Source organism: Mesoplodon bidens, assembly GCF_964165515.1.
Source record: "Mesoplodon bidens genome assembly, chromosome: 4".
NCBI lineage: Eukaryota > Metazoa > Chordata > Mammalia > Artiodactyla > Ziphiidae > Mesoplodon > Mesoplodon bidens.
In genome coordinates, this window is record NC_138160.1 from 129,272,634 (window position 1) to 129,287,502 (window position 14,869).

At 41.7% G+C, this 14,869-nt stretch overlaps 1 protein-coding gene across 2 annotated transcripts; it reads right to left on the reverse strand.

Annotated features, from left to right (window-relative positions):
• Positions 1-3,555: 3,555 nt before the first annotated feature.
• On the reverse strand, positions 3,556-12,779 carry RBM22 (RNA binding motif protein 22). 2 transcript variants are annotated; one of them, XM_081230931.1, is made up of 11 exons: positions 12,647-12,779; positions 12,164-12,217; positions 11,174-11,203; positions 10,441-10,573; positions 9,279-9,379; positions 9,002-9,174; positions 7,772-7,972; positions 6,630-6,794; positions 5,785-5,873; positions 5,449-5,580; positions 4,416-4,677 (listed from the first exon to the last, which is right to left on the reverse strand). In XM_081230931.1, exons 1-11 carry the CDS (start codon positions 12,698-12,700, stop codon positions 4,547-4,549), a joined length of 1,263 nt encoding a protein of 420 aa, XP_081087057.1. In that variant the 5' UTR covers positions 12,701-12,779; the 3' UTR covers positions 4,416-4,546. The 2 variants fall into 2 exon arrangements, with proteins under 2 accessions (XP_081087056.1, XP_081087057.1); XM_081230930.1 differs by lacking the exon at positions 5,785-5,873 and having other exon boundaries at positions 3,556-4,677.
• Positions 12,780-14,869: the final 2,090 nt, after the last annotated feature.

Sequence of the window (14,869 nt, forward strand, 5' to 3'; positions counted from 1 at the left end):
TGAGGGTAATGGCAGCCACCAGAGACAGAAGAGGAGAGACTGGTAGGGAGCCTGCTGCACCCCAAAGTAAATTCTCATTCCTTCCTTATTCTGATGTGACTTTTGCTGACGTTTAAAAAAAAAAAAAAAAGCCTACTGTAAAAATAAATAAATAAATGAAGAAGTAAAATGTGATGGTATCTGCCCACGTAGCTCCTCCCATGCACATACATAGACTTTCCCACTGTCCTGCATTCTGCCCCATTCCCATATGCCAGAGGTAACCAGTGGTAATCGTTTGGTCGCTCTAGAATTCCAGACTTATTTGAATAAATATTTACATGTATATAGATGCATAAATACAAAGATATATCTTTCTTTTAATGGGATCATACAGTATTTGTTGTTCTGTATTTTGCTTCTTTATTCAACAAGTAAAATTTTGACCCTGAAAAAGCAGGTCATTAACTTTCATGTAATTTGGGGGCCTAGTAGGCCCTTCATATAAGCTCTATGCTTTGGCCTGGTTTTCTTTACATGAATGAAATCAGACCGTGACATGGAAATGAAAAGGGATGAGACTAGCCCAAACATTGGGAAACCTGACAATACACATGACAGCAGTGAACATGAATGAACTACAGTTACATACAACAATATGGACGCATCTCAGAAACAAAATGGCCAGCAAAGGAAGGCGCGTATATGCAAACACATGTTTACTGATGCACGGAGGTGTTGAATATAAAAGTCAGGATGGTGGTACTTTGGAGGAAGAAAGGTTTGTGATTGTGAAGGGACATAATAAAATGCTTCTGGGGAAAGCTGGACTATTTCTAGATCTGTGTGATTGTTGCACAGATATTCACTTTAAAATATTTAATTTAGTTGTGCTTCTGTGTTTAGGCACTTTTTCTGTACATGAGTTACATTTTACCAAGACAATCCCTCCTTTTAAAAAAGTTAATGGGGGACTTCCCTGGTGGCACAGTGGTTAAGAATCTGCCTGCCAATGCAGGGGACACAGGTTCGACCCCTGGTCCGGGAAGACCCAACAGGCCACGGAGCAACTAAGCCCGTGCGCCACAACTACTGAGACTGCACCCTAGAGCCTGTAAGCCACAACTGCTGAGCCCACATGTCACAACTGCTGAGGCCCACGTACTTGGAGCCTGTGCTCTGCAACAAGAGTAGCCACCGCAATGAGAAGCCCACACACTGCAACGAAGAGTAGCCCCCACTTGCCGCTATTAGCCCCACACACAGCAACAGACCCAATGCAGCCAAAAATAAATAATAAATAAATAAATTTATTTTTAAAAAAGTATACAAATAACAAATGCTGGAGAGGGTGTGGAGAAAAGGGAACCCTCCTACACTATTGGTGGGAATATAAGTTGGTGCAGTCACTGTGGAGAACAGTATGGAGGTTCCTCAGAAAACTAAAACTAGAGTTACCATATGATCCAGCAATCCCACTCCTGAGCATATATCTGGACAGAACTGTAATTCAAAAAGATACATGCACCCCAATGCTCATAGCAGCTCTATTCACAATAGCAAAGACATAGGAACAACCTAAATGTCCACTGACAGATGAACGGATAAAGAAGATGTGGTACATATATACAGTGGAATAATACTCAGCCATAAAAGAGTGAAATGCCATGTGCAGCAATATGGATGCAACTAGAGGTTATCATACTAAGTGAAGTAAGTCAGAAAGAGAAAGACAAATACTGTATGATATCACTTGTATGTGGAATCTAAAATATGACACAAATGAACTTATCTACAAAACAGTAACAGACTCACAGACGTAGAGAACAGACTTGTAGTTACCAAGGTTGGAGGGGAGGATGGACTGGGAGTTTGGGGTTAGTGGATATAAACTATTACATATAGAATGGATAAACAACAAGATCCTACTGTATAGCACAGGGAACTATATTCAATATCCTGGGATAAACCATAATGGAAAAGAATATAAAAAAGAATGTATATTTGTATATAACTGAGTCACTTTGCTGTACATCAGAAATTAACACATTATAAATCAACTATACTTGAATAAAAATAAATTTAAAAAATCACCATTACTCAGTACAAAAATGGGTTTCTTTTTTTTTTGTGATCAGATCTGATTACATCTTTTATGAGAGTAACACTAGCTGCTGTTACAGACAGATCCCCAAGTCTCAATGGCTTACTGTAACAAAAATTCCTCTTACCACAATGCTCTCCTTGAAGCAGTGATAAAGTAACCCAGGCTCCTTCCATTGTGTGACTCTGCCGTCTTCCAGGGATCCTCCTCCTGTGCATTCAGCCAGCAGATGGGGAAAGAGCTCATAGGACTGGGTGGGTGAGATGTTTTTTACAGAGGTCTGGGAATGGCAAAGTTTACTTTTTGCCAAGTGTACCCCTGGCTGTATGCCCTAGAGAAGGAAATGGAGTTTGGTAAGGACCTAAGAGTTTTTGCCAAAATCTAATTGCTCATAATTCTGATTTCCATAAGAAAGACTAATCAAGCATCTATTCTATACTTCAATTTATGTTGGTTTATGCTTTAAAAACAAATACACATCCACAGCCAGGTAGTGCACAAAATTTAGAATCTTTCTCAAAAGGGCAAGAATACGCTAACTGGATAGTCATATTTACACGTGTATATAAATATGTATAGATATAATTGAATTTGGCAATTATTAAAAGTTTCACATTATTCACAAATTGGCTAAAAACCTCTCACCTGATCAAAAGTAAAAAACCCAACCCCAAAGGGTGTCAAAATACTTGGAAGTGGGCTTCCCTGGTGGCGCAGTAGTTGAGAGTCCACCTGCCAATGCAGGGGACACGGGTTCGTGCCCCGGTCTGGGAAGATCCCACATGCCGTGGAGCGGCTAGGCCCGTGAGCCATGGCCGCTGAGCCTGCGTGTCCGGAGCCTGTGCTCCGCAACGGGAGAGGCCACAACTGTGAGAGGCCCACGTACAGCAAAAAAAAAAAAAAAAAAAAAAAAAAAAAAAAAAAACTTGGAAGTACCCCTACATTGCTTCACATCTGATATTACTAGAATTAAAATCAAAACTTCTAAGTGCTTCTAGATTAATTTTAGATCTTAAAAAAAAAAAGGCAAGATAAAGTCCTCTAGAAGAAAACAACAAAAATTCTCCAGAGAAGCTAAAATAGGGTAATAAGGGGTATATCCATTCTGTAAGTACATATTTTAGATTAAAATGACATGGGAATTGGCTTCTGGAAAAATGCACTTGTAGATAAATTTTTCCTGTTTCCTTTTAAAATGACTTGTATAATACTAGGACAACTTTTTAAAGCTACCATGTATCAACAACCACATGACAGTCTCTGTGCTGTGCCTTTTGTGTATTCCTATTTCAAGCCCACAACTAACCTTTGACCTAAGTACTAAAAAGGCCTGGTTCTTTTAGAATGGATAGAGATCAGAATCAAAACAGTCTAAAGCAAAAACATATTTATATATAACTTGTATCTAACTCCCACTGACCTCAAGTTCAGCTACCAAGGATAAAGAAAACAGAAATAAACCTATGACAACATTTAGAAAATTGACCCGTTTTAATTTTTTAAAAACAAAACCACAACACAACATCAGTTTTTTTTTTTTTTTTTGCCATCTACAATTCAGTTATATCCAAATATTCTAAGACCGGAGTCCCCTGCCCAGAAGCAGGGAATTAAAATGAGACGCTGAAGTCACACAGAGGTGAATGCTGAAGATCAAAGTTCCAGCTATAGGTCACAAGTCTTCCATTCAAACACATTCTAATTCTTTTCCTTTCACAGTTTGTTCAAGTGTTTTACTGGAAGTTCTTTAAAATAATTTCATCCTAGACACCAAGTTTCTTCAATGATACACAGCCCCATGACATTTGTTTCCATTTGATTGACAGGAATAAAAAGTAATTTTTATCTTTGTCTTTTTTTGGTAGCATGAAGAAGTAAAACTATCAGCCAGATCCCTTTAGTAATAAATGAGGAAAGGAGAGATAAGACCTGGGCTGTGCTGGGTGCTGGTTTCTACTTGTCTTTCTGAGAGTGACTTTAGAAGTGTTAAATCACACTCTTGCCACTACAATGATTAGTACTAGTAATCTTTTTTTAGATGATAAAAAGGAAAATACCCAATGGACATAAAAATGGTCAAAGTTGTTTGTCTTTTTACTGCAGGTCAACTTTTTCCCCCCAGAAAAGATACAAAATGAACATTTAATTGGGATGGTAACTCCGCTGGACATTCCAATTTACCCAGTTGCTTGTTCCCCACACAGGTAAGGGGAAGAGGCATTAAGCTTTATTAGTAATGTTATAGTAGTAACCAGATGTGTTAATGGCAGCTTATTTCAGGTCCATCAATCCTTTGAGCACATGTAGCAAAGCATGGCTGTTGTTCTCCAACTGCCCACATCTGAATACATTCCGCTATCGTGGAAACTACAAAGGAGGGAAAAATATATTTATTCCAAGATTCATTTACTGGGATTTTTAAGCGCCCTCTCTTCCACAGAGCCCCAGAGTGGTGATAATGTGCTAGGGGCTGCTGTGTTTCCCGGCATGAGCTCCCATCCTCTGAGGGTCCTGAGAAGGATAGTGGATTGGTCCTGGAGCCCTCATGAAAGGAGGGGGTGGTCCCATTGGGTGGAACATATGTGGCCCAAAACCTACAGAGAGGAGAGAAAAATCTGTTAGGCTTGCAGTTCTCTTGACAACCTTTCAAACCCTGAATTTTCTAAGGTCAATACCACCTACACATAAATCAAATTGACATGGGGCTTCAGAAAATGTCAGTTCACAAGACTTGCTTAGGAATGTCTACCTGCATGACTTCCTTGGTTTTAGAAACCTTCCCCCTCAAGATGGCTTAAAAAAAAAAAAAACGCCACATGTCTCAGGTATTGCTAGTATGTCATCTGAGCCTCTGCTATCTATCAAACATGCCAAGCCTATCAGACAGGATTTGATAATTGGGAGGTGAGGGAGAAATCAGGCTGATGGCAAGACCCTGTCATCATTAACCTCAATGCTTTATACTCGAGTGAAGGGTGTTCAGAAACCAGGACTTTCTCCAGAGAGTATGGGAACTCTGCCCAGGAGAACCCGCTGCTTGTGATTTACTTACACTGCTCATACTGGCATTGACAGTGCTATAAACAGCAGTGCTATACAAAGTGCTAGTCCCTGAACTGTTTATTACTTGTCATGAACAAGATAAAGAGCTTGAGCCAAAATGTAACTTCATTACATGACCAAGCACACTGTTTAGTTCATCTGACAATGTTTTGGTAACACGACTTTCTTGACGAATTTACATTTTGGTGCAAACTCCTTACCTTGTTGCAGGCAGGCAGTAAAGGCTTTGCAAGCTAACACACACCCACAGCCTACAGGACTTCGCCAGGGTTTCCCGATTTCCTCAGAAGGAAGCTGGTTACCTGGGGGTGGGGGCGGGGCAATACCAGGTGGGGGTGGCAGGGCGATGTTCACCACGGCTGGAGGACCGCTGGGGGGTAGGTTGAAGTAGTTGGCTGAGGCCTCTTCTTCTGCGGCAGGAGGAGGAGGAAGAGCTGAAGAAGAGAAACAGCTGGTTACAGCAGAGGACAACTGTGCAACAGCGCTTCCACTGCCTTGAAATCCTGGGAGGTCCTGCTGGGAGAACACAGCCGCTGGGAGCCAGAGACCTGGGTCTCTTCTAACGTCCGTGGGACACGAGGGCAGTGTGAGCAATTGAAGTTAGCAAGCTACCAGGTAGGCAGAAAGTCTGCACTCACCTCCTGGTAGCCCTGGAACGGGCTCTAGCTTGATTCCAGAGTCTGTGGTTCCGTCCTTCTCCTTTTCTTTTCCTCTGGCTGCTTGGGACCTGGGAGACACAGACCCTTACGCCATCAGCACATGGTCCCACCTTCTCTCACACCTCTGCTTCTCATGTTTCCTAGACAAATGGAGTTCCTTCACTCCTTGCCTCCTTTTCAGCACACACTCTTTTCCCATAAATGCCACAGTGCACAGTGGATAAGAGCAAAGGTTTTGAAGCCAGAAAGACGTGGGTTCAAAATTCACTAGAACTGCTGTAGGGGCTGGAGGAGGCAACACCCATGTGTTGAGCCCAGTGCTCAAAAAGCCCTCCGCGAGGACTGCTGCTGCTGCTGCTGCTGCTGCTGTGAAAGGTCTCCCTGGCTCCAAGCCAGAAACACGTTCCACCTTTGAAGTCCAGGGCATTTTACCTGTGTCTGTCTTATGCAATCACCACTTTCAAACTTATGTTAGCTATTCTTCTTCACTAGATAGTTGGCCTACAGAGGACAGAATCTAGGTCTAATTCCTGTGTAAACTCTCATGCCACATTTCATGCCCTGGCATTACCCTTGGCCTATAACAGCTGGTCACAAAACACATGAACCTTCAAAGGATCAGATCACTACACCAAAACCCTGAATAAATTTCCAAAGTAGCATCTTCCTAATATCCACAGGAATGGAGTGCCAGACAGAATGAAAAATTCTTTTTAAAGGACCTATTGATTTAAGCCTATTCACCAAAAGCTTACTAGTCCCCAGATAATGAAAAGGTTCTTGAAAATCTCAATAATGCTATTTTAATACAGTCTAATGCTCACCTTCCCCATTTCACGTTGAGCCTGCGGCCATTGACGATCAACTTGTTAAAGGACTTCTCAGCAGCCACTTCTGCAGCCTGCCTTGTGGCAAACTGGATGAAAGCACACTGCTGTCTCTGCACAACAGTGATTGTCCGGATCTCTCCAAACTGGTAGAAGTGATTTCTGAAGGGATACAGGTAGAGAAAAACGAGAGTTAATAACACAGACATTCCTAGGAAGCTGAATATGGATTATTTACTCTTTAACATATTCACCACAAGGCAGGTGGCCCCATGGTGATCTGCCTAATTATCTGCAGGTGGTTCCCCCCATACCGTACACCCTATTGTGGGTGCTGTGTACTGAGGAAGGGAAAGAAAAATAATGAGTAAATAAAGGCTATCAAACATCTCAGGGTTTTTCCCATGGAGGAAAAGGGGCTCCAGAAGGTTCCCTAAAGACCTTAAACCCTAGATAAGGGGTTGGCGAACTACAGCCCCCATGGCTGATGAGCCAAGAACGTTTTAAAAAAACTTTTTTTTAAGGTTGTAAAAAAGAAGAAGAGAAAGATCAGGTGGGAAAAAGTCTGCCACCCCCTGGGGACACTCTAGCTCACTTAGGGTTTAATGCAGACAAGCTACCAAGGGCAGGTTGTACACCTATAAGAGTTTCTTCTCCCCTCTATCTCTTTGCAAGAGGCAATTTCCATCAGTATCTGCCCAGATGTTTCATCTAGCCATGCAAAATGCAAGCCAAGAATAACACAAATTTACCAAATACCAATCTCTTTAAAAAGCCAACAAGTTAAACTGTAAGGTTTTATAATTGCAAAGCTCTCTCTCCCCTACAAAATTAATCATACTTGGATATGTGCCATCTTTAGGAATTCTAATGGCTATTAGGCCAAACAGAAGCTCATGTAATTAATACCCTACACAAGCATGGAATAACCACTGTTGAGGAACATTATGTGGCATCACAAAGGAAAACTTTATAAAAATTCCAGTCGGCATGACATTTACTCACTCTAGAGCAACTAAAGAAAAATGTACCTTATACAGAATTATCATGTTTTCCCATGTTTTCTCCAAAAAAAAAAAAAAAAAAAAATTCTAGGGCAGGTGAAAGCAAAAATAACTCATAAAATTATATTCACAAACCTTAGATCTGTCTCAGTAATGGTATCGCCCAGACCACCAACATACAGTGTGGTGATAGTCTTGTCCTCTGGTGGGTCCAGACGAGGCATTGTTGATGCCCGCTTTAAAAGTTTATCTGCCACAGGGTCATTGATTCCATAATATCGGTCTTTAATGTTCTGATCAGCAAGGGGGTCATCCGGATCTGTTGGCTTCTCATGTCTATGGTTCAGGAAAGAACAATGCATAAAGGTGAAACAAGGGAAAAAATTTTTACAGATACCACCCAACAGGAGCTACAAAAGTCCCCTTTTGATCTGGAAACCATGGCCATACCAAAACATAACTATTAAAACAGAGCTAGGGCTTCCCTGGTGGCGCAGTGGTTGAGAATCCGCCTGCCGATGCAGGGGACACGGGTTCGTGCCCCGGTCCGGGAAGATCCCACATGCCGCAGAGCGGCTGGGCCCGTGAGCCATGGCCGCTGAGCCTGCGCGGCCGGAGCTTGTGCTCCGCAACGGGAGAGGCCACAACTGTGAGAGGCCTGCGTACCGCAAAAAAAAAAAAAAACAGAGCTAATATCAAGGGATTTACTGTATCACACAAGGACTTGCTAGCCTCCGAAAAGCCACTTAAACGGCCACAGGGTGGCAGAGTTTCCTTATGAAGAAATGTTTTTGACACAATCCACTCCAAAACAAAAGGTAACCAAAACATGATTACACTCCTCTAGGTCAAGGGTTCTTAATGTGTCTGAGGTCTTGCATTCCACTCAGAGTCTTATTAAATCTATGGACCCGACCCCAGAAAAAAACATAGCTAGCTTTTTGTTGGGTGTAGGCTTCACCAACCCCAAAGTAAGAACTCCTAATCCAGATGCCTGGCAGTCTTGACTCAAACACACTTACACATTCTTTAGAAGTCTGGTCTTAATCTGATTTCAACTATACACTGAGATTCAAGCCAATCATACCATGATGGCAAAGACTTACATCTTAGGCAGAAACTTTGGAGGTCAACATTGATATTTTATGGCAGAGCAATTTAGTTTCCCAAGGCTTGGTTGTATGTAAAAGTTCCATTGTAAGTAAAAACAATTTAATCAAGCTCTAGTCCTAAGATATAAGACATATGACACTAGTTCTATAAACTTTTACATTTTAAAGCAGAAATAGTTTAAGCTAGCACCTCCCCCTTCTTAGATGACTAATCATCTGAAAGCAAAAACTGAAAAAGCAGTTCAGCTCTTGCCTGTATGGACACTCCTCTCCTCTCTTACATTCTCCTTTCACCCAGAAGGAGCAAATGTGGGGTCGATTTCTTTTGTAGTAGGGTGTGGTCCGGGCCAGTTTGAGCAGCATGTCACTGGTGGATGTGGCCTTCCCCAACATGCCAACTGGCCGTGTTCCGTCAGAGTTAGAAATCTATAAAGGAATGACACATTCAAAAGATAAATTACACAGGTTGTATCAATCCCCCAGGATTCTTTCATTAAATATAAAACTACATCAAGCAAGTGGCAACATACTTCTCGCTCCATATTCTGTGTATAGTATTCTTTGTTGACATCAGACTTTGGCATGTCATCCTTAAAAGACAATCCTGCGTCACGAACCTGGATGGGCAAGCCTAGAACAAAGGAAAGGAGGAAAAAGCTCAAAATATATTTTAAACCATATCCAAACTGAATATGTAGACAGAATACATCATTCTTCCTTTCTCCACTTTCTTATTTGGTACCAGAGGCTTTATTTTAATTCAAAATCTTTAGCACCATCAGGCCAATACTACTACAGAGCATTCTAAGAAATTATCCAAATTCCTAAGTTTTCATGAAATTTCATGAAATTAATGTTTTAGAAAATCTTTTAGATGAACAAACTTTTACTATAGTTAGATTTGACCTGCAATTAATAATGCATCTAGCTTTTACTATGCCATAATTTATTTAAAATAAATATAAAAAAATGTATTATTTTTAGGCTTGTCTTACACATCCTCTGGATAATCACAGTCATGTAAGGGTCATTATATTCCAGAATCAGAACACCCCCTTAACAAACATACAAATAATATTAAACACTATGTGACCAGGACTCTGATTAGCGGAGTCAACTTTCTGAACTTAACATAGATAAACTTGTATTTTCCTTTTCCCTTTTATTTTACTGTATAGTAGAAACTTTTGTTGAAAGAATATTTTTCACATAAATAAAAAGTCACCTGCAGTTAAAAAAAAAAAATCACTCCCAAAAGCAGTTACTCTGAAACAGTAGCAATACAGTGTATCAGTCCTAACAATATATTTGATACAAAAATCTAGAGCACAATTAGCCAGAACTTTGTCAGGGATTGTGGGAAAAAAAGCTCTGGATTTAGAAAGAAGCCAAAGGCAAAGAAATTACCTATCATAGCAACAATGCCTTTAACTTACCTTGGCTACAAAGGTATACAGAAGGGAGGTTTCGGCCAGTGCTGATCAATTACCAACTTTTCTTTAAGTCCCTACTGTTGTTCAGAACGCTAGAATAAACTAGTATGGTTCTTTTCTTCTTGGGAAAAGCAGAGCACAGCAGACACTCCAAAGTGGGTGAGAACCAGAGAAGGGGTGAGAAGTGGGAGACAAGAAAACTGGTTTGTTGTGTAGAGTAGTTGCACACTTTCAGACCTACGGGACAGGGCAAACATACCATACTCTAGGTCCAAGAGGCAGGTCTGACAGACATTCTTCAATTTACTGCAGGTCTGGCAAACTTCAGTCTTCTTGAAACGCATGCGGACCCCGGGGCACCAGCGAAACACTGTGAATGGCCTGGCACAGATCTGGAACACAAAATAAATCCACAGAGTGTTAATGGTCCTGATCTGGACGATCAATCCAGGTGATTTAATAAAAGGATCCCTGAATCTACGGTCTAGAAGAGATCTTAGCAATCATCTAGTCTAAACACCATATGATGTTTCAATCCTTTACAACACCCTTCCTCAGTAGTTAAAAAATTCACATAGTACAGAAATAAAATACTCAAAAATCAAAGCCCTCCCCACCCTAGAGGTCACCACCATTAATGATATTACCCTTAATCTTTTACGGGGTGAGTAAGGAGTGTCATATACTCCTTTGAGAATCTTATGATGGCTATGACCTTCCTCCTCAGCTAAAATGCTCATGTGCATAATCAAACAATACTTGGTATATACAATCTCAGGGGGTTCAAAGCCCAACCACAGACACCAAGTTAAGAATCCTTACATTAAAGGGCTCATTTTCTTACCCCTACACTAAATAGTTAACAGCCAATGAGTATATAAATGATACACGAATGTCTGTGTAGCACTCACTTTTATAAAGGATTTCATACCTCACCAAGTGGAAGAGAAAAGGAAAATAAAACTAAAGCATTACTCTTTAAACATACTTACTTTGCATTCCTTCCCGTACTTTTCTTTGGTCTGAAATAGAAAAAATAGAAAAGAATGAGTTATGGAAAGAAGAAAACCTGATGCCTGCTCCTTCTCTAGACAGGACCTAAGAAATTTATCTGGAAATCCCTGGCATCTTGAAGAGAGGAGAAAAAAATGCACCCTTTTGGGGAGGGAGGGGGGGGTAAGGGAGGGCTGGGGATATAATCTAGTCACCTACAAGTTATAACCTCTTAAGAATCTTACAGATCTAACACCAGGTAAGTATGTACCTTTCCACAACCGCAACTCTTAGATTCATTTCTGGCTCCGAAGTTCTCTCCCAAGAACAATTTCCTAATGGTTTCCACAGTCCCTAAATGGAGGATGCAGCCATGGCCAGCCCATTTTACAAAGTTTAGTCAGAGTTAACTACTACAGACTCATCCTGTGCTGGTCCCCTGCATATAGTCAACCAATACCTCCAAGATTGATCACAACACAGCCCTAATCTAAGTATTAAATGTTAACTGCTGCTAATTTTACCCTTATTTGTAAGGAGAGAGGGTACCTTATACTAAACAGATTACAAGGTGCAGAGGACAAAAGGCACTTGATTAGGAGTCAGGAAACCTAGATTTTTAGTCCTGGTTCTCCTCCTAATTTGCTGAGGTCCCTGGAGTCAGAGTATCTGAACTTAGATCCCAGCTCCACACCTTATTTGCTATATTGAAAAGACATAAACTCCCTTTGCCTCTGGTTAACAGACCTATCTCCTAGGTAAATGCTCAACGAATATTAGCTATTATTATGACTCTTATATCACAGGACTGTTGCTGAGTTCCAAAATGAGAGAACAAGCATGACAGTCCTTTGCAAATTCGTCGTACTCTTAGGGTTAGTAAAGGGGCATTATTACTTCTCGACTAAAACAAACACATCACCGACAGTGTGCAAGTACCACAACACTGACAGAACACAGTAAGTCCCGTTTCACACACGATCACTCACCATTCGGATATATGGGTTTTCTCCAAGACACGTCTGGCACAGAATAGGGAAGTCCTGGTGAAAATGGGAAATCTGGTCGAACGCCAGGCTCCGAAGACCCTGCCATCTCGGCCACAGCGGTGGGGCGGGGGGAGGGGACGAGGAGCGAGGTTGGGGAACAGGGCAGGAACCCGAGGTCCAGCACAGGCCGGGTTGCGGACGGGGTGCTGTCTGCACTTCCGGCAGACGGCGGGAGAAAAGACCCGCTCGAAAAGAGTGGAGGGAGTAGGGATGGAAAGGGGGCTGCTGCCGGACCCTGGCTAAGCCCTCTCCCTCCAAGCCCGTAGGAGGGCCGCCCTTCAGCTTTCAGCCGTGGCCGAGTTAGGCCGCGGTGCTGGCTTCTCCCCGGAATTCCCTCGGCTGCGCCGCAGCCATGTCCCTGCCCGCCCGCTGGAAGCCTGGCTTCGCTGCCTCTTTCCGTCCTCCTCCGGCAGGCATACTCACCGCATCCTCCCAGTTCTGCCTGTTGTAGGTATTGGAACCCAGAGAGGTCGCCATCTTGAAAGCGTCTGGAGATAGCCGCAGCTTCCGAGTTGGGAGAGAAGACCGCCACAATCCCGTCAGGCCCCGAGGCTGCCTGCCGGCCGTCGACGTCTTATTTACGCGTCTCGTGCGCCCTTGGGCGGGCCTTGTGCGTCATGACGTCGCCCGCTCAGAATTTCTTTGCTTTATAGTTGGCTTCCTGGTGCTTCTTCAGAGTGGTGACAGCAAGGGATGAAGTCAGAAGTACAATCGGTTTATTTTAATATTTGAGTGAAAGAATAAAGGAACAAGTAATGAATGAGGGGTTGGGATTAAAACAGCGTTGGTCCCCACTGAGCGCTTATTATGCCAAACGGTGGGGTAACGAACGTCTTGCCGTGACCGTGTCTTACTTAATTCCCACAATAAGCCCTCTCTCTGTAGGGTTGCCAGATTTAGCAAGGAAAACCCAGAACGTCTACTTAAATTTGAATTTCAGATAAACAGCGAACCCTATTTTAGTTCCAAATATGTTCCAAACATGCTTACACCAAATAATGACTCGTTTTTCTGAAAGTGAAATTTAGCAGGATGTCTTGTACTTTTATCTGGCAACCACTACCCTCTAGGCAAGTATTATTGTACCTCTTTTATAGAAGGAAATTGAGGTTTAGAGAGATAAAGTAACTTGCTTCTGGTCGTGTAGCTAGAAAATAGTGAAGTCACAAATCCAAAGACAATAGTGCTGTGTTTGCAACTTCTGAAATGAAAAGGGTCCTATGGATCAACACATGTATTGTTACATCGTTTATGGAACAACTCATAACCACACTGCCGATATTTTATGAATTTCAAGCGTCCTGGTATCACTTTCATAATTTTTGACATATCAAACAAATACTTTTATTTATGCCACCTTATGTCTTAACAATTAGGTTTAAAGCATAATTTGTGTAGAGTAAAATTTTACCCTTTTTACTTGAACAATTATGAATTTTTACATATAGTCATACAAATATAGAATAGTTCTATCATCCCCAAAAGTTCCCTCGTGCTGAGTGAATCCACTTCTCCCCATGCTTGGTCCATGGCAACCACTGATCTGTGTTCTGCCCCTATAGTTTTGCCATTTCCAGAATATCATAAATGGAATCCTGTATTGCCTTTTGGGTCTGATTTCTTTCTCTTCGCATATTGCATTTGAAATTCATCCATACTGTTACATGTAGCAGTAATTTGTTCCTTTTTATTGCTGAGAATTTCATTGTATGGATGCACCTGGGGTTAAACACACACCGTCCCCCCCCACACACACTTGCCAGTTGATGGACATTTGAGTTGTTCCAGATTTGAATGAATATAAATAAAGGCAAAGCTCATGCAGCTCAATATCAAAAAGACAAACAACCCAATCCAAAAATGGGCAGAAGACCTAAATAGACATTTCTCCACAGAAGACATACAGATTGCCAACAAACACATGAAAGGATGCTCAACATCACTAATCATTAGAGAAATGCAAATCAAAACTACAATGAGGTATCATCTCACACCAGTCAGAATGGACTTCATCAAAAATCTACAAACAATAAATGCTGGAGAGGGTGTGGAGAAAAGGGAACCCTCTTGCACTGCTGGTGGGAATGTAAATTGGTGCAGCCACTATGGAGAACAGTATGGAGGTTCCTCAAAAAACTAAAAATAGAACTACCATACGACCCAGCAATCCTACTACTGGGCATATACCCTGAGAAAACCATAATTCAAAAAGAGCCATGTACCACAATGTTCGTTGCAGCTCTATTTGCAATAGCCAGGACATGGAAGCAACCTAAGTGTCCATCGACAGATGAATGGATAAAGAAGATGCGGCACATACATACAATGGAATATTACTCAGCCATAAAAAGAAACGAAATTGAGTTAGTTGTAGTGAGGTGGATGGACCTAGAGTCTGTCATACAGAGTGAACTAAGTCAGAAAGAGAAAAACAAATACCGTATGCTAACACATATACATGGAATCTAAAAAAAAAAAAGGTTCTGAAGTACCTAAGGGCAGGACAAGAATAAAGACGCAGACGTAGAGAATAGACTTGAGGACACGGGGAGGAGGAAGGGTAAGCTGGGATGAAGTGAGAGAGTAGCATTGACATATACACACTACCAAATGTAAAACAGATAGCTAGTGGGAAGCAGCTGCATA